Here is a 21,522-nt window from a genome sequence, read left to right on the forward strand (position 1 = left end):
CTTGCATTCCGCAATCTCTTTTGCTTTGCAAACAAAGGTGCTGTTTGTTTGTTTGTGGTCCCGGCTGCTGATAAACAAAGCCAATAGCAGTTAACTCTGCAGATCTGATTATTTCAGCTAAAAAACACCTTTATTGTTATTTAATCACTTATACAACAATTTGCAACAGTGCAGTTTTGTGCATAATCATGTCCACTTGTTTTCAACCTTACTTGTTTCACCAGTGAATTACTTTGACTATTTGTTTCTGTCATGTCCTTGGCCTTACTGCCAGCAAACACTGCTAAACAAACACAGACAAGTAATGGTCTTTCATGACAAGTCTCTATACTTGGAATTGAAACATGTTTTAAGGTTGAATTCAAATGTGTTTATTTATAATTAATGTAATCGTTTATTAATTTTATCACGATTCCTCTGTAACATTGCTCTGCAGACATTTCAGTTCACTGTCATGAAGGGCTAAAAGTATGTGAAATGTGACAATTTTGTTGCATAATGAAAATGTGACTTTGAGGTCATAGTCCAAACACTTGACTGGAAGTAATTCAGAGTTTAGGACTATTGAGTTAATAAAAAATGCTTCAGTAATCATAACCAATACATATTGTCTGCAAATGCAGTGCAGCTTATGTTTTTTTTAAATATTCGGTGTTTCACTTCAGATATTGGCCTATTTACGAGGTCAACACTTGATTCACAGTTCAAAGAGTTCTACAAGATTGCTTATGTAAGTATTTAAATCCATTCGCATTTGTTTATAGAGCCCTTTTGAGCTCTGCATGCAAAGATTCAACTTTAACCTAGATATTGCAACCTGTTTACTAGGCTGTTCAAGGGCTTCTCGTCTACAAGGTGCATCATGGGAATGTGAACTGATATAAAAAACAAGACTTGTTGTTTGAGTGTACCGGGTTTGTATGAATACAGAATGTCAAAAATGTTCCCTTTTCTTGCCAAAGCAATCTAGAAGTACACTTGCAGACTTTGACTAAAAAAACTGTAATAATCGACTGAATCGAGGATGTGTTGAATGACGTCTAAACCACAGCTAAAATCATTAATCAGTTTCGTGGTTTCACTGTGATCCACAACTGCGTGTAATCTGAACTGTTGGCATCAGGTTGCATCTCTACCTATTGGCATGTGCGATACCTCATCTCTAGAACGGTCATGAATCATTCAGCATGGCAGTGAAAGAGCTTCCTGAATGCCTTGTAGCAGTCTCCGAGCCCTGCAAAGTAAAATGACGTGCATGTTGAGTGTTAGTTTCCTCTGGCTTACCATACTTTTCTGGATTTGCACCCAAAAACTGGAAACTGCTTTTGGATTACCTGGAAGATCTTCCTGCAAACCAGGTAACTTGGATTTTTGGGACACAATAATTTTGAAAAATGACCAAGATTAGCCATTTAAAGAGTGATCCGGATTTGTGCATTGTTAAAGGTTTTTACTGCCCAGAGGAAGGCGAGGGTCCAGTTCCATGTCCAAGAGGAACATTTGGGCCAAGTTTTTGGGCCACATCAGTAAACGGCTGTATCAGCTGTCCACCACATCACTATGGACCTAGAGAAGGTCTGAGCAACTGCGTTCCCTGTGGGCCCTGGTCACACCAACCTCTGTCAGGACAGGACAGCTGTATATGTTTGCGAGAGGGACAGGTCTTTCAGGTAAGCTGTGCATTAATATTGTTAATATGTGTTTCCATGTGTCTGTAGCTAAATCTGCTCAAACAGACTCTCACGTTTCAGTTCAGTGAAAGTCTGGTTACCAGATCTGCTCTGCTCTCCCTGACTGCCGAGTGATCTTTTCATCAGTTACTGCTCACTAGGGAGATGAGTCAACACCAGGATTTATTGTCTCTCGGCGCTGTCACCTTTTCTGACCGTAGGCCAGTGATGGGCAGTGTCCCTGCACTTTGGGATATCAACCTAAAATGAAAGGGGAGGCTTGTGTGTTGAAAGTCTATGAGATCTGTAAAGACGGAAGAGCACGCAACCAGCATGGGGAGTGTCTAGACCACAAGCAATGGAAGCAGTATTGTTCTGAACAGGTGAGTGTTGGATAGGAATTTTGGAAGTGAGGATCTCTCAAATCTGGAGGTGATTCTAGTGACTTAGTCAAGATTAGGCTCTTGCCCCAAAGTTAAAAGGGAATAAAATAATCAAATAAAATGACAAAATAAATCAAAATCAATCAAAAATAATTTGTACTTACAAACAGAAATATAAAATACTTTAATACCTATACCCTCATTCACTATTCCCTTAGTTCACTATAGTCCACTTAAAGGAGTGAATGAAATGAGTGAGTGAATTTGGACGCTACTAAATATGGATGTCCCCTCAAATATACCCACTATTTTAGGGTATAGGGGGCTATTTCGGACACAGCCCTATTTACGTATACAGTTCATACATTGACAGGATTGACAGAGTGAGTCAGATGTCGAAAGCGCCAGAGAGCTGGTAAAAGCTCACCTTCACCTTTTAGTAAATAAGAGGAAAAAATACGCACGGGCGCGAGCTAATGCCTTAGGCAGTGACGTCACATGCATTCGCGATGTCGAAACTCGAAATATGTTGCTGACAGAGTAGATAAATCCTCGGCTATGACGCTTGAGCTCTAAAGGCAAAATATTGTTATGAGAGCTGGAATAAAAATGGGCTAAAATGAGAATGAGATGTTTAGCATTAAAACACTTTTTAAATTATCAGAGAAAGATGAACTTACCATTTTTGTCTTATGGTTTTAGTGCTCTTTATAAAAATACTATTTACCTCTTACATTTGAGTAACTTATCTTAAAACATGTTTTACCATTAAACGTTAAAACATTAACTCGATTATTAAAACTGTAAATATAGCGCAATTTGTACGAATGCACGCCTTCGACTCGAGTTCAAGACGTCTGCAGCATGCATGCTGAACCCATGTCTACATCTCTCGTAAGTGCTTCAAAATATCTAGTAGCGCAAAAGGCTTCGTTTGCAAAATTACGCATTTGGTAGACGCTTTTATCTGAAGCGATTTACATTGCATTATACTATACATTCGTATCAGAATATGTGCAATCCCTGGGATCGAACCCATGACCTTGGCGTTTTCTGTGTACTGCATTCATATATCAACGAAAACAATCATGCTGTCTGTTTACATAGCCTACATATCCTGAATGGGCTCATGTAGTGAAAACATATGATAAAACATGCAAATTGCTAATGCATATTTGTGGGTTGAAACTGTTACATTGTATTTTGTGATTTCACCGGAATTTGCCGAATTTAACCCTTGGCCATCATTCATACAGCCAGGCGCTCTGTTTACACTTTAAAAATGACATACTGATTGTCAGATTATTTAGTTCTCCGCACTAATGAATATAGGCAAGGGCCCTTAAGGGTCACTGAGTTTGATATGTCCTTTTAAGCATTATATCTGGTGCATAAGTCTCAAGCACATACAGCAATGCTGTCATTGCCTTATTTAGCTGTAAGATGAAACCCAGACATTTGATTGCTTGAGAACGGTTCCTGTGTGCTCTGTTGAACTCTATATAACATGCTTCTTTTGAGGAAATAAACGAGCTTGATGCAACTACACTTCCGTGTCAGGGTCTCTCACTCCCAGAGCTCTGCTGAGAACATTCTCTGACAACATCCAACCCAACCCATCCAATATTAATTTGGTCTAATTATTTGAAGAGCAATCCAAGCACAGAAAGAAACCTACAGAGTTAAAAAAAGGAACCCAGACTCTGATATGTTTTGAATGAAAATGTTATGAATGGCACGTGACAAAACTCACTAGTTTGCTCATGTAGGAAGTCCAATGCATGTTTTTCTTTATGTTGACCTGCAAGTCACGTTTACCACTAAACATGATCTTTCTCCTCTACCCATCAATTGGTCACGGGGCAATGATGCAGTAGACCCCATGCATCGCATGGCATGTGTTGTATACTGTATCTCCAGGTATGTTCATCCCCTGAGCTGTATGAGGGCTACGATGGCTCCTTGGGCCTGTGTTTGTGCAAGGGCCTGTCCGGGCCCGAACAGGACAGGATTGACTGTGTGGGCTGGTGCCGGAACACACAGAATCCAGTTCTGCAGGTGGTTTGCACCGAAAGCCTGTACCTGCTTTACACAGAATCAAATCAACAGGTCAGACCTCATTTATGTCATGCTTTGGTTTTACTATGTGGGCACCACCCATGATGACACCTCATATCAATATCGCCTGCATGCGATAGTAAGAGTCAGTGTACACATCCTCAACATCCGCAATTGATCTGGTTTGACCCATCAAATGAATATCATAATCCATAGGACAGTCAACTATTATAAAAGAAAAGAAACACAGTATGGGTAGACAGCTTTTTAAGAAAGTACACAATGTGAGGGTGCAGGATATCGAGAGTGTAATACGGCCCCATTTGGGACACAAGTGAGAGTTTAGCACAAACAGTGGTAAGATATCACTTTGACCTATTTGTCCCTAACGCACCCGTGTGTTCTTTAAAGGTGAGCATGTCTGGAAGCGTGCTGGAGAACGCTTTTAAACGCTGGGACTCCCATGGGAACTTGGAGTGCAACACGCAACTTAACTTCTCCAGGCCTGTGTACACAGTGCAGACAGGGGGTGAGTGGTCAGAGACAGGAAAGAAGAGAAGGTTTAGTGACTGCGCTTTATCAACAGCCTGACCTCTGTTTGCTGTTGTTCAGAGGCGGACTTCTTTGGTCTGCACAGTTCTGTCCCTGTGGAGGTCCGAAAGTTGATTTTGGCTCACAGCCAAGACACCAACAGCCCTTTTGAGCTCCCAGATACACGCAATGTTGAGGACAGAGGTAACATATACTCAGGGTGCTGTATAAGGCTTTGGTCACAATGGACGTGAATCTCATTTGGTTTACCAATCTTTGAAACTGTTTGAATCTTGAATCTATTACAATCATTTAATTTTAAATTCTGCAGGATACATTACATTTAAAGGGATACTACACCCCCAAAAAATTTCATCATCAATCACCCTCTAGTTGTTCCAAACCTGTATGAATTTCTTTGTTCTGTCAAACACAAAGAAAGATATTTGGAAGAATACAGATTTGTGACCCAGGACGACAAAACCAGTCTTAAGGGTCAATTTTTCGAAATTGAGATTTTTACATCATCTGAAAGCTGAAGAAATAAGCTTTCTATTGATATATGGTTTGTCAGGATAGGACACTATCTGGCGGAACAACAACTATTTACAAAGCTGGAATCTGAGGGTGCAAAAAAATCTAAACATTGAGAAAATCGCCTTTGAAGTTGTTCATCTGAGGCACTGTAGCAGGCCATCCACTCACAAAAATAAAGTTTTTATACATATACAGTAGGAAATTCATAAAATATCTTCATGGAACATGATCTTTACTTAATATCCTAATGATTTTTGGCAAAAAGAAAAATCGTAAATTTTTACCCATACCATGTATTTTAGCCAATTACTAAAAATATTCCCGTGCTACTTAAGACTGGTTTTGTTGTCCAGGGTCACATTTGGAACAACTAGAGGGCGAGTAAATGATGACAGAATGTTCATTTTGGGTGAAGTATCCCTTCAAGTTCAGATCTGAAGAAAAATATGTACATTGTATAGCAGTTTTAACAGAAACATTGTACAGTTCTTGCATTTACATATCCAAAACTACAGATCTGTTTACTTACTGACTAGTGACTAAATAAATGCTTACACAGTAAATATACTTTTATATGAAAAAAAGAGAATATTCAGACACATCCCAGACAATACTGCACATTTTATGTTTGTTAAAACTCTACGCCATTTGTTTATTTATTTTAATATAAACAAACTGATTTGATGCATACAAAAAATCTTTTGCTGCATGCCTGTGTGAAAAAAGCTCAAGATGCTGTATGCATTTTATTAAAATGATTTTTTTTAAGGTATTGAAGACAAAGAAGAAGAATGGAGCTCTCACTGGTCCCTCGAATCATCATTAATTTCGTCAGACAGGCAGCCAGGAGGAGTCTTGAACCCAACAGCATGTCTGCATCCAGGAGACATTCTTCTCTTTACTGTGACTCAACAACACTTCCCTCAGTATGACATGTAAGCGCATGCTGTCGTGTGATTTATTTCATTGTTCATCTTTACTGTCCCCCATTGTCACTGTTTTCTTTTTTACAGAGACAGCTTATATAACACTAATGCTGATTTTGACTGGGGACCTTTGAGATTACTGGCACAGGACCAGAAACTGCCCAAATCTGTCCATTCCCTATTCTCCATGAGTTTCAATGAGCCTGGGGTTTATGTCTTTAAACTCAGCAGCCACCACCATAGACACATGGTATTAAAATCTTTAGTATCTCTAATTACAGACTCCATAAAGTTCATTTTCTGTCAGATCATTAGTGGTGCTTGCTAAGGCAATCTATTCTTGGTGGACAATAAAAAAATCACCTTACACTATTAAAGGTGCATAAAAGGTGAGACCCAAGCAATATCTGGCTGCCAGAAAATTATGTAGACTAACGGGTTGTCTATTTTGACTTTATGATCGTTCTCCATCCACCTATAGCAATACCTTAGCAACCACATAGGAGCACACTAAAACCCATTCCCTAGCAACTTTGGCAACCACTCACGTCAAAATAATGAAAACATTTGGTTAAGCTTTCTGTTGTGTATTTATTGGTACATGTTCTTGTTTGGTTCATTCAGTATGTGAGGGTTGTGCCCCCTGGAGGAGAATGCTATGACTCTGGGCCCTTCTTTCCGTCTGACCCACATCATTTGACTCGCATGGGCATCGCTCTGAGGCGCCAACTGCTGCTTCGTCCTGATTGGCCAATGATTGGTGGACTTCTAGTTGGAGCTGTGCTAGTCTTGTGCCTGTGTGTCACAATATTGGTATGTGATACAAAAATGAAGCGCGGTGCACAAGGGTTATTGAAATGACTGAACACTGTCTTCTCACAGATCTTGTTCAGAGAATACGGCTGGCCCGAAAAACTGGCAGCTCAAGCCACTTATCGTGATCTGCAACTCGGGTACAACATGGACGATTATTCATCTAAGGGATCCAGGGTGGTGGCTGTGAAAAAAACGCATAGAAACCTGCAGGTGGGCTTGACGGAGGGTTCTGTGGAGAGAGGTAAACACAAACACTACAAACTTAGGGAAATCTTGTGTTATTGCTATAGTGTGCTGCTCATTGCACACACTCCTTTGACCCTATAAGGGGGTCGCACACCGGACGCGGAAGCACAGACTGTGCATTACAAAGTACAGTCCTGGTCAAAATTTAGAAACCTTGCTAAGTATTAGCAAGGAAGGCTGTGCATTGTTTATCTTTTTGATCCTTTGTTAACAAAAATTCACAAAAAAGGTTTTATTCAAGTAAAACAATTGAAAATGAGGGACACCACTTTATGAAATAGACTTCTTTGCTCATACTTCACAAAGTTGACAATTATTCTGACCAAGAGTGTAAAAACTGTATCCAATATGGCTTATCTGCTTTCAAGAGAACCGTGAATTCAGGCTAAATGAGTCACAGATAACGTAACCTAAAACATTTAGCCTTTACGTCTTGTATGTTTTAGGGAATCCCTGACATTTTGTCAGTACTTTGTCTAGGTGTTAGATCTGTAGACTCCATCAGACACTGTTACCAAAAATTGCACCGCAGTGATTGTCAGATGAGTTATGACTAGTGACATCGTTGACTTTCCTCTAGTATTGTATTAGCTAGAATTCCCACACGCTCTACTTTGCCCACAGCGGTAGCTCTGGTGTCAAGTGAGTTCTGGGACTATGAAGAGCAAGTGGATCTGGAAGCCTTCAGTTCCAGCACGTTTTACGACATCCTGCTCAAGCACAGCGTGTCCGTCACGGCGCGTCTCGGGCAGCTCAGAGGAGAGGTGAGACTCCATGAGAACAACAGCCCACCTCCCGCCCCTCAAAGCTTCAGATGTCACCCTCATAAAGTACAAACATATTCACCTGTATTGAATAGCATTATATGGAGATGTTAGACTGTAATTAACATTCTCTCCTGTTGCACTCTTGAGTATCACACTATGTCGAGAACAGTAGAACTGTTACTTCCCTCGGGCAATGTTCAGGATTGAGTTGTACAGTGAGTTGTAAGAATATAATTTCTTTGTCAGTCTGCTCCATTGAGTGAAATGTGTTCTCCCACTGTCTATAGGTGAAGCTGCTCTATCAGGGGGTGATGGGTAAGTTGAGAGAGCTCCACCCTGGCCTAAGGATGTTAGGGGGGAAATCCGAAGGCCTTGAGAGACAGGTTGAGCAGGAGATGGTCAGGAGAAGAGCGCTGGGGAATCAGCTGGTCCAGCTGTTGGACAGTCAGATTCAGATACTGAGGGTGGAGATGAGAGTGCAGCAGACCATGCAGAAGAACTTCAGAGCGAGATTGAGGGAGTGTTTAAGACTATTGATACTTCTCGCTGAGGGCCAGGAATCACTCTGGGATGACCGTATTAAACAACAGTATGTGTGATATTGTGTCATTTTAGTTTCAGAAGATATGATTTTCTTCCCTAACCATGGTACACCTATTTTTTTTCCCTTTGGGGTCTGCCAAATCACATATTCCTTTAGATAAAATGCCACAATAAGACTGTAAAGATAATAATCTCAGTCTGTTAACAGTCTTTCTTGTTCTATCACTTTCACATGCTTGTCAATGTTGCAGCAAAATCGTAAAAATGGCTGAGAAACGTAAAATCTATATTTCTACATCAGAGGCCAAGATAAAAAAGATAGGCCTACTCAAAACATCTCAAACCCAACCTACATTTATTGAAATTACTATCAAATCCTTAATATCTTTATACAGTATATTTCAAAAACTTTATCAAACTTTATTATTTGCCACTGAGTATTTGAAATATGTGACCCTGTCTATAAAATCCAGGCTAACGTCACATAATCTAATGATGAGAATCAGCGTATTGAATTAATCAGAGTCATAAAAAGGATATGAAAAATGTGAAAGGGGTGTTTATTATAAATATTAGGCTGTTAAATGATTAATCTCGATTGATCGCATCCAGAATAAAAGTTTGTGTTTACAAAATAAATGCCTGTGCACGGTGCATATTTATTTTGTGTTTATAAAAAACATACACGTACATGTATATATTTAGGAAATATTTGCATATACATATGCATATATTTACTTTTTTTCATATATATTTTTAATTATATACATTACGTATGTGTTTGTAAAAGGGCTGTCAAACGATTAATCGCGGTTATATATAAATGTATATAAATGTGTACATTTATATACTTTATATTTTCTTAAATATTTGCGTGTATGTGTATGTTTTTATAAATACAAAATTGATATGCACAGTACACAGACATGTATTATGTAAGCACAAACTTTTATGCTGGATGCGATTAATTGCAATTAATCGTGTGACAGACCTAGTTTATATATACAAAATTAATATGCACAGTATGTAGACATATACTGTATTATGTATCGCTGGATGCCCTAGATCTAGATACAGTACTCAAATTTTCATTTAAATTATGAAATTACTGAAATTATTCAATATTTTGCAAAAAAAGTAGAAATTAATTTGGCTCCCTAAGCATTGATTTCCATCTTTGACATGTCCTTTCTCAATATTAAAAATAGTCAATATTAAAAATATCAAAGTTATATTTTGACAGAATATTCATTATATTACATGGAAGGATTTTATTTAAAAAAGTAAATCACAAAAATGACTTGGATTTACGCACACACAAATTGTGGCTACAGTAGTAATACAGTAAATAACTCTGAATGTGTCTATGCCTTACTAGTGACTGATAACCTGTTTTCTGTACATTGCAGTGTTCAAGAGCGAGTGGCTGTGCTGGCAGATGAGATGTCTGAGATGGTATCAGTGGAGAGCCAGAGGCAGGGGGCCTGGGTGGTGTTTAAAGAAAGCACTGGATCACAGCTGTTATGTCCTGCCACTGGATCAGTCCTCAGTAGAGACGACATCATCGGTGAGACCATTACCAAATACAGTATACAGACATAAGAAATAGTGTAAACTTTACCTTCCGACCTCATTTTTATTTATTATATGGTCAGAAAGTACTTAAAGATAATAACGGATTTAATCTAATGATTTCTGTTTGTATTGAAGTTCAGTGCCCTAATAACTGTACAATCTTGCCACCTTGTGGATTTTAATAGGAATTAGTGGTAAAATTTGACAGGAGGAGCGAAACCACTGGGTGGGGCTATTTCACAACATTGCACACATGTTTGACACTCAAATCCTGATAAATAGCTTGTGTAGCTCAATTTGGCACGTCTGTGGCATGACTGATTGATTCAAGTTTGCAGAAACACAGAAAGATTTCACTCTTTATCCTTCCTCAGCTCCTGATGGGTCTGTTAGAGCTTGTGATGCTGTTCATGTAGACCCCCTCACAGGCCTTATTCAGCCCAACTCCAATGCCCATATGTTACTAGCCAGTGGGCACAGCATGCCCGTGCCCTCCGACTTCTTCCTTCACCCCCAGACCGGCACACTGCTGCCCGTGGTGGGGAACGTGGGCTTTGATCCAGTTACCTCCACCCTTGTCTTCACAGCCGATGTTTGCGTAGGTGAGTCATGACTTTACCAAAGTCCTAATCAAATGATTGAGTCTTTAAGCAGTCTGTCTCTGTTTAGGTGAGGTGGGGAAATGGGAAACGCCACTTCTACCTTTTATTCCATATCCTCCGTCACGCCATGCTGAAATCCATGGCGCTTCGAAGCTACGGGGGCTTCGTTCGGGTCAGAGGCTGGTGCTTGGCGGACTTATGTGCGATTATGATTCTGGGGTGTTGGTCCCTGTTCTGGCAGTCACCATTCACCCACGAACAGGACTGGTTTATCCTTTGGGTGGCGTGCACACGTGCCCGTTCTCACGCATGCTGCAGCCCATTCAGGTTGGCTGTCCCATGCTGAACCCACATACTGGCAACTTGGTGCTCATAACGGGGGTCAGTCTTGATCCACTTACAGGTTAGTAAACTGAAAATGGGCTTCATAGTGATTTGACGTTACTCTGTGGATAAATGTTGTTAATCTTTGTAAACCATTAAAATCTTTTCTAATCCTGTGAAAAAACTACTCAGCGTGTTTGTGAACCTGTTGCAGATGGTATTAGAAGGAGGGGGTTCTTTTTCTATTGTGCATTTTTTTTGTAAAAAAAAGTGTTGTCTTTAATTTTTTAAGAGTTGACCGATGACCTTCTCCATCCAGGTGCTGTAATTCCCATTGGGGGGCTTCTACTGGGCGAGTCCTTCATTGAGCCCTTGAGTGGCCGGATGGTGCGGGTCGGCGGAGGCAGCATGAGGGGAGGGAAGGTGGTGCCCCACGCTGGGGGTTTTCAGGCTCTGTTGGACAGTCAGGTTTTGGGCGCTTTCTTACGGCTGGCGGAGGTCCTGCAGGGATGCGGTGAGGAGTGGAGCTCAAGGGCTGCAGATCTGCAAGGGGACTTGGACAGACTATCAGCTGCATCATCTGAGCTGGAGCAGGCCTGGAAGAGCAGCCAGCGATGTGCTCTACAGCTGATGAGCCGCCTCGAAGCTGTGCAGGAGTGGGCCAGGGGTGTGGCTGAAAGCGGAGGTAGTGTGGGTGAGTAGGAGACCATTGCTACAACACCACACCTTTCAGCATGAGCTATAGATTGTGTTTTAATATAGAATAATATTATATTATCTGAAAAGAAAATTGTGATAATCATGCCAAAATATAATGGTTCCTGTGGGTTTTCTGCAAAGGGGCTTATTGAAACATATAGCATGGTTTCACGTTTTTTTTTGAAAAAGTATAGTTCACCAGAAAATTAAATTTCCCTAATTTTACTCCGCCTCATGTTCATTGATGCAAACTTAACAATTTTGTTACTAGACTTAAGCAACTTTTTCAGACCAAAAATTTTTCTATTTTAGGCTGCGTTCTCCTGAGGTCGTCTTTGTCAGCCGCATACATCATCATTAAATTTCAAAACGAGGATTAAATATCAGTTTTATAATGTTAATTTTATAATTGCTTTTTGGAAATTAAGTTGATTAATTATATGTATTTAAATATGTATTTAATATATTTAGACATAAAAATCTGTAATGTTTATATTACTTATACAATTCTATGCAATGACACATCATATAACGTTATTTATTGTATCAACCTTTAGCAACAAATCGACTAGCAATTTCCCCTGAAATTTAGTTGGCAACAGTTATAAAAATGATATTATAAAATGTCTTAAAAGTATGTTGTAATTCCAGTTGTATACTGTAAATAAAACAAAATGTTTTTACATTTTAAAATGTTTTTTTTTTAATTATGTAAAACCAAACTTTTGCCTTACTGGTTTGTTTGTTCTCACTTACTTATAGGGGAGATCAAACTGCCTGGCACTGAGCTCTCTTTGCCAGCTCTGCCAGGGTTGGAGTACCCTGACCCTGGGGGCTCTGGTCTGCACGTCCCGGTTCTGGGGGCACAGCTGGACTGGATGTCAGGCTGTATGGTTCCTCTGGCAGGAACTATGGAAGATGCAGATGGTAAAGGTAATAGGGGTGACCAGGAACGTCCAAATCCTATTAGATGAATCTGTGCTTGTTAACCCCGCTTGTATATTGCTGCTCTCAGGGCTGGTTCCAATACGTTTGGGAGCCCAGACGATTGACCCCGTGACGGGTGTGCTGGCTCCTGTTATCGGGGCCAGTCTGGATGTTTGGAAACGGACTGTGGCCCCTGTAACTGTTTCCCAGTATCTTGCATCAGGAGAAAACCCAGACAGCGTAATAGTAAGCGAAGTCGAACCAAATTACAGCTGCATAAAAACTCACATGGCTTGAGGGTGTTTACACAGTGTGTGTAAATGTGAGATTGTTTGCCTCAGGTGGAAGCTCTCCAGAAGGAAAGCAGCGTTCGGGTGGGTTATTGGCGTCAGCATTCGCTTAGGGAAGAGGAGATGGTGGGGGATTTTGACAGAGCTGTTAAACGCTATCTCTCCTCGGCCATACACGAGTCTGACTGTGTGAGTTGACTCCACAGCGATGACACCTCACGCTGTGGCCTATTTAACATGCAAGTCTTTTGACCAAGTGTCTATTTTTATTTCTCAGAATGTCAGCGTGATGGTTGAAATGTTTCCACCATCCGTGCATTCTGAGTGAATCTGTGTGTGTTTGAGAAACAGATAGACTGGATAGACACAGACAGGCAGCTAAGGGAGACTGCTGCAGAGATCCAGGAAATGGCTCAGTGTGAGGCCCAGAGAAAAGCTCTACAAATCTCAGAGTTATCTCTGCTCCTACCAGCCCATGTGTTACATGCTCTCACAGGAGGTGAGACCCTTGCGCTCACTGTCCCGCTGGGGCATCGCCTGTTAAGCTTTAAAGATTCCGAAAAATAGCAATCATGATCCTCGTGTATAAAATATAGACAAGTACTGTGGACAATTACTCACCGTCTGTTTGTGTGTATGTGTGTTCAGGGGATGAGGAGGAGTGGGAGCGGCAGTGTCTCTGGCACACCGAGCTGACGTCCGTGCTGAACCGAGTGAGTGTGTGTATGGAGAGATTGCAGAGGGACCAGGATCAGCTGTCAGCTCAGGAAGTGCAGAATCCGGTCAGCTTGAGAAATTGAGAAATGCAAACAGACAAATAAGGCAATTGTTGACATACAGAAAAATATTGAGCGTGGAGAGGTGTGGATAGCATGGCTCAGTTCATTTCTAATGTTTGGTGAGGGATGTTTGAGAAGGGTTTATGTTGAAACCTCTGACTTTTGATTGCTCAATTTGGTATTTTGACAAATCTCAGCAGTGTAATTTAAAGGAATGGTTCACCCAAACATGAAATTTCTGTCATCATTTACTCAACATCTTGTCATTTTAAACCTGTATGACCTTCTTTCTTCTGCAGAGCACAAAAGAAGATATTTTGAATAATGTTTGTAACCAAACAGCGGCGGTTTCCATTCAGTTGTATTGTATGGACATACAGTAAAAGCAATGCAAGTCAATGGGTACCACCGTTGTTCAGGTAAACATCATTCTTCAAAATATCTTCTTTTGTGTTCTGTGGAAGAAAGACTGTCATACAGGTTGGAAATGAAAAGACATTTTTTGTGATTGACTGTTTTTTTACATAATGTAAAGAATATTTTATGAAAATATAACCTTGATATCTTTAATAATGAATGAGTTAGGCCATGTCAAAGAATTTGGTCAATGTTTAAAAAGCCAACTTTCAGTGCTTTTTCTGTAAAAAAAAATATATCTAATTCCAATATTAAAAATAAAAACTGTATCTCGAAAATGATCATACTACATATCTATCATATACATTGATAAACAAACTTGACCTATTTTCGTTATTTTTATGCTTCTAATCTCATAATTACATTTTTGAGATTTCACCAACAGGATCATAAATGTTGTTTTAATATGAGTAAAGCAAAACCAAACTTTCTAAAATAATTTTAAACTATAGCAGAGATACATTAAGGTGTTTTTCTCATCAGAAAAATATGAGATCTTTTTGCTCTCCATTTAATCTTATTGGGGTCACGATAAATGAATATTTATGTAATTTATTCATGTTTTACATTTTTAACCGATGAGAGCAGTGAAGTATTAAGCACATATGAGAACTCTAGTGTTCAGAAACCATCTCAGGTGGCCCTCTCGAGAAATTGCTGGTTGTCCATATCTGTTATCAAGAAATAGGGTGGACACTTTAAAGAATCTCAAAAATAAGAATGCTTTGATTTCAATCAAGACTTCTTGGTCAATATATAATTCCCCTACCTCAATTTGAGTTATAGCATTACATTTACTGAGTGGTATTATCACTTTATTCTAAAAAGAGGAAAATATTGTTCTGTATTAAAAGTCTGTATCCAAGCTTTCGACTTGTAGTGCGCATGAAAACATAACAATAGTACAGAAACATATAGAGAGCTGAAGACAGGTCAATATGTTCATAAAGCATCGTTAAACAGCTGGAGGAGCAAATCAATACATTGACATCTGGATATGTGTCTCTGCTACACATTACTATCTCAATAATGCGGCTTCGCTTCCATAACTATTAACTTTATTATGGCCAGGGATGAATAACATGCAGGCTCCTTGTGATTATTGCAGGATGGGAAATCAGAAGCGTGGGAACTGTGGGAGCAATTATTGCAGAAACAAGCCGAGCTGGATGCCGTTCTTTCGTCTCTTCACTGCGCCCGTCAGCTCTCTCAGCTGCGCGCAGATACCGCACAGGTAACCCGCTGCAGGCAAGACTTCACAACACACGGTACACGACTGATAACCTCAGGCCCTGACCGATAATTGTAAAGCGATACCCTTGGTTAACCTCAGAGGTGTTTGCTCTGTTTAGGGGAAGCGCTCTGTAGCTTGGGAATGAATTAAGATGTCTGGGAGTGTACTGAAATGGCTCTTCTCTTTCATCTAGTCCTTGGTGTCTGGCACATTTTGGTATAGGGATGTCGGTATGCTGCAGTCCAAGGGTGTCGAAAATCATCTGAAGGTTATAGCCATGACTCAGCAGAAAATCGTTCCTCTGCTGGAAAGACTCATTCAGCTCCTGGAGGAAAATAAAGCACTTTGTCAATCGACCAGCAACCAGCGACAGCCAAGCTCTGGTACCATTTTCTCACTAATGTTTTCCTTATGGAAATGATACTTTTGTCTTGTACTGTGATTTAAAAATAATTTTCAAATCTTTAAGGAAAGTAAGCGTTCGACCGGGACACTGTTTTTAGAGAGTGGACTGAATCAGTGTCTGTTGTTAAAGATATTTGCATTATAAACTGAAATGTTCAGAATTTCAGTGCTGTGGTTTTGTTCCCCGCTGTGCAGGTGTCTCGGCTCGGTCCTTTAAAGATCAAATAAAAGATCTGTCTGTGAGTGAACAGAATGTCTTGATGGCCTCTCTTCCTCTCTCAAACTCTTCTTATATGAAGAAAAAGCAGGGAAAATCTCCATTGAACCAAAGCCAGGGTAAAGCTGCCTTCAGTCAGAGACGTTACCGGCATCCTCCTTTTAGATCACAACATGATGTTCTCTTCTTCAATTCAGATGTCCGGTCCCTCCATGAACCCGGGCTGCCAGTGCACATCAGTGTCCCGAAGCTGTCAGGTCAGAGCGTTTAACTTAACTTCGGAGCTTTGAATGGAACCAGTGTGTAAAACTTATACTTTCCTAGAAGACATTCTCAGAGCGGGAGAAGAACTTTGGCCCTGGGGATCTAGTCAAGATCATATTGACCATATGACTAATCAAATAGTTAAAATGGCAAAGAACCACAACTCCAAAGATGAATAAATGGAGGAAAAACCTTGGGAGAAACTTGCCTCAGCCAGGAGGGCCAGTTCTCCTCTGACACATTACAGCTGCAGTCAGTGACTATTGAGTAAAAGTTACTGAGTAAATGTTTATGATTAACAGGCAATAAACAAGTCAATTTTTATGAAACCCCATAGCAGCATGCTGAAAATCTAGTCATTGACCATTTTGCAAGATTTAATGGTCTAGAATCACTTCCTGTTTTACTTTTTTTCACATGTGTAAATAAGTTGTAAAGATGTTGGTTTAACATTTTGATTTAGTTCTTAATGCTCTGCTTGTTGCCATGACACACAATGTTAAAATATTTGGTCTTTTGATGAACGTCTGACTGTCCTGTGTTAAAGTTTTATATTTGTTTTATTTTCAGAGGAAGACTGGTCCAGACTGTTAGGGTTATCTCCTCTGTTCCAGCTGATGAAAGAAGTGGAGCAGCAGCTCAGGGACAGTGCCAGAGATAGAGGCCTGCTGAAGATCCAGTCCTCGGGTCAGGATCCAATTATCACCACTACAAACATGCAATCTGAACTCATCAAAAGTCATTAATGTAGTAATAAATAACTTAAAGCCATGAGAACCATCACGTACATGTCAGGGGGGGATAAGTTGTATGTTAGAACAGCTTTAATTTTAGTGATTTCTTTTGGGTTTAAGGGCAGTGTTGTGGCTTGATTACACAAACATTTGAATAATTAACCAATGACAGATTCTCACTAGATGATGTAGTGTATTTGATAGGTTTGTGTGTGTGTGTGTGTGTGTGTGTGTGTTGAAGTGCATTTTAATGTGTGTGTGTGTGTGTGTGTGTGTGTGTATGCATTTTAATCAGGTACAAGACAGTCCTTTATGGACTTTTTGGATGCGCAGTGGAGGTGTGAGGGAGAGCTAAATAAAGTGAGCTCTGATACCCTTAACCCACGAGAGCATTTGCTCTACCAGCACGGACAGTTTCTTCTTCAGCATCTGCACTCACATCAAATGGTCTCGATCTTTCTCTCGCACACATACTTTTATGTTGGCTTGTAGTAGATTATTAATGAGCCTGAAGTTTGTTTTCAGCTGTGTTTTTTATCACAGATCCCGGCGATAAAACTGCAGTTGGCATCCAGTCTCCCTTTTAATGCTTACCACAACAATGCTTTCTGCAATTCCTTTTATTATCAGGTATTTATAGAGGTATTCATTTATAGAGCCTGTTGTTTCATTGGGGATCCATGGGGATTGTAAAAAAACACCATAAAATTAAATGAGCAGTTTTGTGGCTTTTAATCCATGCGTGTTAGCTTATGGTACAGCATATGTGCTCAAAAAATGACAAAAATAGTTTTCAGCAGATAAATACAAAATTTATGATGCATTTAATGTGTACAGTACAGTACATTGAATGAAATATTGATATAAATATATGAATAAATATTCAAATATTGTGTAGTAAAATCCTTTCTATAAATTGAATGACCCCAATAACAACTGCCACCGATTGCATGTTGCGAAATATAGCTTTTAATGCGTTGTGTAAAAATATTTGTACCGTATTATACTTATATGGAGACCACGCCAATTTTGCCTTTAATCCCCGTCAACCGGAATTTGTGATCGTTTTTACCTCCGTATTTTGATGCCGTTCCGAGTGAAATGGAATTTCTAATGAGAAAAAATAGTGGGTGTGACTTTCGTCTTTCTCTGAGATTTGACTGGATTTATAAAACAGCCGAGATGGAACTGGCAGCAGACTGACCGTTGAAGGGGAGGAGTTAATGGATGCTCCGCCCAAGCCGTCTAACACACATCATTTGTGATGGATAGTCATTACAGGACGGAAGTGTATTTTCAGATTTTAACTAAAGATTACGAGGGCACACGATTTTAAAAAGAGTATGACCCACGTTGATAAACTATTTACAATAAACGCTGCAATATTTCATGAAAAAATAGGCATCGTCATTTTTAATTTCACTGGGACTTTAATATATGTATTGTGGCCATTCCAGTCCAGTGTCTTTTGAATTTAACAAAATCAAACCTCAGGTGTGGCATAATCACCCAACAGCAATGTGAATGACTGACAGCATGACAAGACACATGAAAGCTGTGATTAAAAATCTGACTCATTTCTTTAAACATTCATTTTTCTCAACTTTTGTTATAGGTAAAAGCATTAGTATTCAGTTTAATGTGAATAATAAACATGATCATTTGCATAATTTTTTTGTTATTTTGATCAATTTGTCCATTTTTATGCAAATAAATACAAAAAAAATATGGAATTTTGGAAGAAATGCTGTGAGTAGTTCACAAAATTTTTTTTTTTTTTCTCCTGTGATTTAAGTGGCCTCACAGTTAGTAGGGTTGCTATAAGGTTACATGTTCTCATTTGTCAGTCACTGGGTGAGTGATAATTAATTCATGTTAAGCACACTTACAAACCCCTGTTCACTTATCACCTCCTGTGTCTTCAGGAAGGAGAGAAAACTCTCTTTGTTCGTACCCAGAGGTTGCAGTCGGTGGGCGGCCTCTCTCTGCTGCTGATGCACTGTGCCGCACACATTTCTACTGGCCAGATGAGGACTGACTCAACTCCTGCCTTCCAGAGAGCTTTCTACAAGGTGTGATATGCAAACACTGCAAACCAGCACAGCTTGACCATGCCTGGAAACAAATTGTTAACAGAATCTTTATTAAAGGGATAGTTCACCCAAACATGAAAATTCAACATTTACTTATTCTCATGTCATTCCGAACCTGTTTGACCTTTTTTCTTCTGCAGAAGTCACGTGAAGATATTTTGAAGAATGTTGGTAAAACATTGCCACCTATTGAGTTCCATTGTATGGACACAAAACCACGGAGTCATTTCTCAAAATATCTTCTTTGTGTTTCAAATACAGTGTTTGGGGGTAAATACAGAATTTTTACATTTTGAGTGAACTGTGCCTTTAATGGAACAGATAATAAAAATTGTCATGAGCTTTCAATGCAATTTCATATTTTACTTAAAACCCTTCCGTAAAACCCAAATGAATACATTTTCTATTCTGGGTCATTGAGTTGAACTTGAGAACCAGATCCAAAGTGGATGTCAAGGTTTTCAGTCAATGACTTTAAAGTGGTCGTAACTCAGACAGTTTCTGCATGTCTCATGTTAATCTTGAGTACTTACAGAATAGTATAGTACCCTTCAAATATCCGTAGAGTCTTTATATCACCTTTATAAAAGACAGATAAAGCTGTACGGTTATTTCCAAAAACATACGACGCATGCGGGTGGAGGGCGGAACTATTGCCAACAAAACATGTGACTCAGTTTGACTATTTCTTTCGCGTTGCTGTGGGCGTGCTTTTCCGGGAGAATTGCCCAATAAGGGACTAAGAAAAGTTGTTACGTAACAGTTTTTCATGTTCGAAAAAAACTTTCCAAAACCTACACGAACCTTGGCAGAGTGTATCGAGCACAGAAATACGTCCAACTCGTTTTTGGACAAGTTGACCATGTTAAGCATGAGAAGCCAGCCCGTTTAACATTGTAAAGAAGTCAGAATGCATGAAACAGCGTTAAATCCCCCCTTTAAAGTCCCAGTGAAATAAAAAATTACAATGCCTGTTTTTTCATGAAATATTGCAGCGTTTATTGTAAATATTTTATCAATTTGGGTAATTTTCTTTTAAAAATTCGTGTGCCCTCAAAATCTTTAATCTGTTTAATCTGAAAATGCACTTCCTTCCTGTAATGACTATCCATTTTAAATGATATATGTTAGACGGCTTGGGTGGAGCATCCGTTAACTCCTCCCCTTTAACTGTCAGTCTGCTGCCAGTTCCATTTCAAAATGCAACGGCTGTTTTTATACATCCAATCAAATTGCAGAGAAAGACGAAAACCACTCATTTTCTCATTAGAAATTCCATTTCACTCGGAAATGTGTCAAAATACGGAAGTAAAAACGATCGCAACTTCCGGTTCACGGGGACTTTAATATTAGTATCTGGTTCCAGGTTCTACAGGTGGTTCTAAATGAGCTGTTCAATGCCAGACTGGGACGCGTTCCTAGTGCGAAGGATGGGAGGACAGGAGATAGTATGAGCTCTGACACAGCTCTTGACGCTCTTCTGCTGGAACGAGTACAGAAACCCTTCCCCGGGATTTTCTCTGAGGATGTAAGTTTCATTTATTTTGACCTATTTGCCCTTCACTTCCTCAGAAGTCGTTGCAAAGTAATTGAAAGGGATGTAGCAGATGCTGCAGGATCCGATTGATGTGGCAGAAGTAATTATTGCGTTAGTGTGAGATTTTGGATGCTTGGTGTTCTCTGCGCAGGAGGTTCTTGAGCGTCTGCAGAAATACAGGGAGGCTTCAGTGTTCCGCCAAGTCGAGAGTCTCCTGAGGGAGTCTTCTAAGAGCCTAGAGATCAGCCACCTCAACACTGACCTGTCACTCAACGATGGTGCTGAGAGCCATGACTCCGCACCTCCGTGAGCCCATACTGTATATTATAGTCTGACTTTGAACAGCACTGCCTTTGTCAGTGTTAAATCTGCATTTCAACGAGACTGGCCTTACAGTCTTGGATAATAATGATCCTTGGGCCCTGGTTTAGTCTTTATTACAAAAAAGATTCAACAACTTTTTTATATTCAGTCTAGTAATAATTCAGATGCTGAAAATTTACTTGTTAACAGTAAGACTATCAACATTTCTCAAAATGCTATTTTCCAAATCTTGTTTTCTAGATAACTGTAATATACCCATATATGTCATTGTACTCAATATTGCTTGTACTGTTGTTTTATTGTGCCGTGTTTATGTATTGTGGTGTTTTTGTGCTATAGTTGATATTGCTGCTATTTTGTGCCTGAATTCCCCCTGCCCCCCGGGGACCAATAAAGTATGTTTATCTGGTGTAATGGCAAGGCTTAGAAACGACCAGTAAAACATTTTTATGTTTAATTATGTCTCTTTTTAGATCACTCCTGAGTTGGTGTTCACATTCATGAATGTACAAGGGCACCTTCAGATGTCCTAAACCCTTAACATAAACTGCACTTCTGGCTGTTTACAGTTCTCTTTAAAAGAGTAATTTAAAGTTATGTTTCCTGACAGAATGAGCGTGGTTT

General features: G+C 39.7%; 2 protein-coding genes across 2 annotated transcripts; both read left to right on the forward strand.

Annotated features, from left to right (window-relative positions):
• Positions 1-1,246: 1,246 nt before the first annotated feature.
• On the forward strand, positions 1,247-8,322 carry LOC130564467 (uncharacterized). The gene is made up of 13 exons (XM_057350548.1): positions 1,247-1,358; positions 1,447-1,670; positions 1,892-2,053; positions 3,974-4,162; positions 4,523-4,640; positions 4,724-4,846; positions 5,949-6,114; positions 6,193-6,355; positions 6,730-6,918; positions 6,988-7,162; positions 7,792-7,931; positions 8,222-8,249; positions 8,318-8,322. The coding sequence occupies exons 1-13, from the start codon at positions 1,247-1,249 to the stop codon at positions 8,320-8,322; spliced, it is 1,794 nt and encodes a 597-aa protein (XP_057206531.1).
• Positions 8,283-21,324, forward strand: si:dkey-103g5.4 (uncharacterized). Its single transcript, XM_057351610.1, has 20 exons — positions 8,283-8,523; positions 9,887-10,044; positions 10,427-10,654; positions 10,722-11,057; positions 11,298-11,672; positions 12,440-12,610; positions 12,693-12,850; positions 12,946-13,083; positions 13,246-13,393; positions 13,543-13,676; positions 15,199-15,324; positions 15,518-15,707; positions 15,925-16,065; positions 16,144-16,203; positions 16,781-16,897; positions 17,240-17,391; positions 17,488-17,574; positions 18,870-19,016; positions 20,404-20,565; positions 20,726-21,324. Exons 1-20 carry the CDS (start codon positions 8,330-8,332, stop codon positions 20,882-20,884), a joined length of 3,381 nt encoding a protein of 1,126 aa, XP_057207593.1. The 5' UTR covers positions 8,283-8,329; the 3' UTR covers positions 20,885-21,324.
• Positions 21,325-21,522: the final 198 nt, after the last annotated feature.

Source organism: Triplophysa rosa, linkage group LG14 (assembly GCF_024868665.1).
Source record: "Triplophysa rosa linkage group LG14, Trosa_1v2, whole genome shotgun sequence".
Taxonomy (NCBI): domain Eukaryota; kingdom Metazoa; phylum Chordata; class Actinopteri; order Cypriniformes; family Nemacheilidae; genus Triplophysa; species Triplophysa rosa.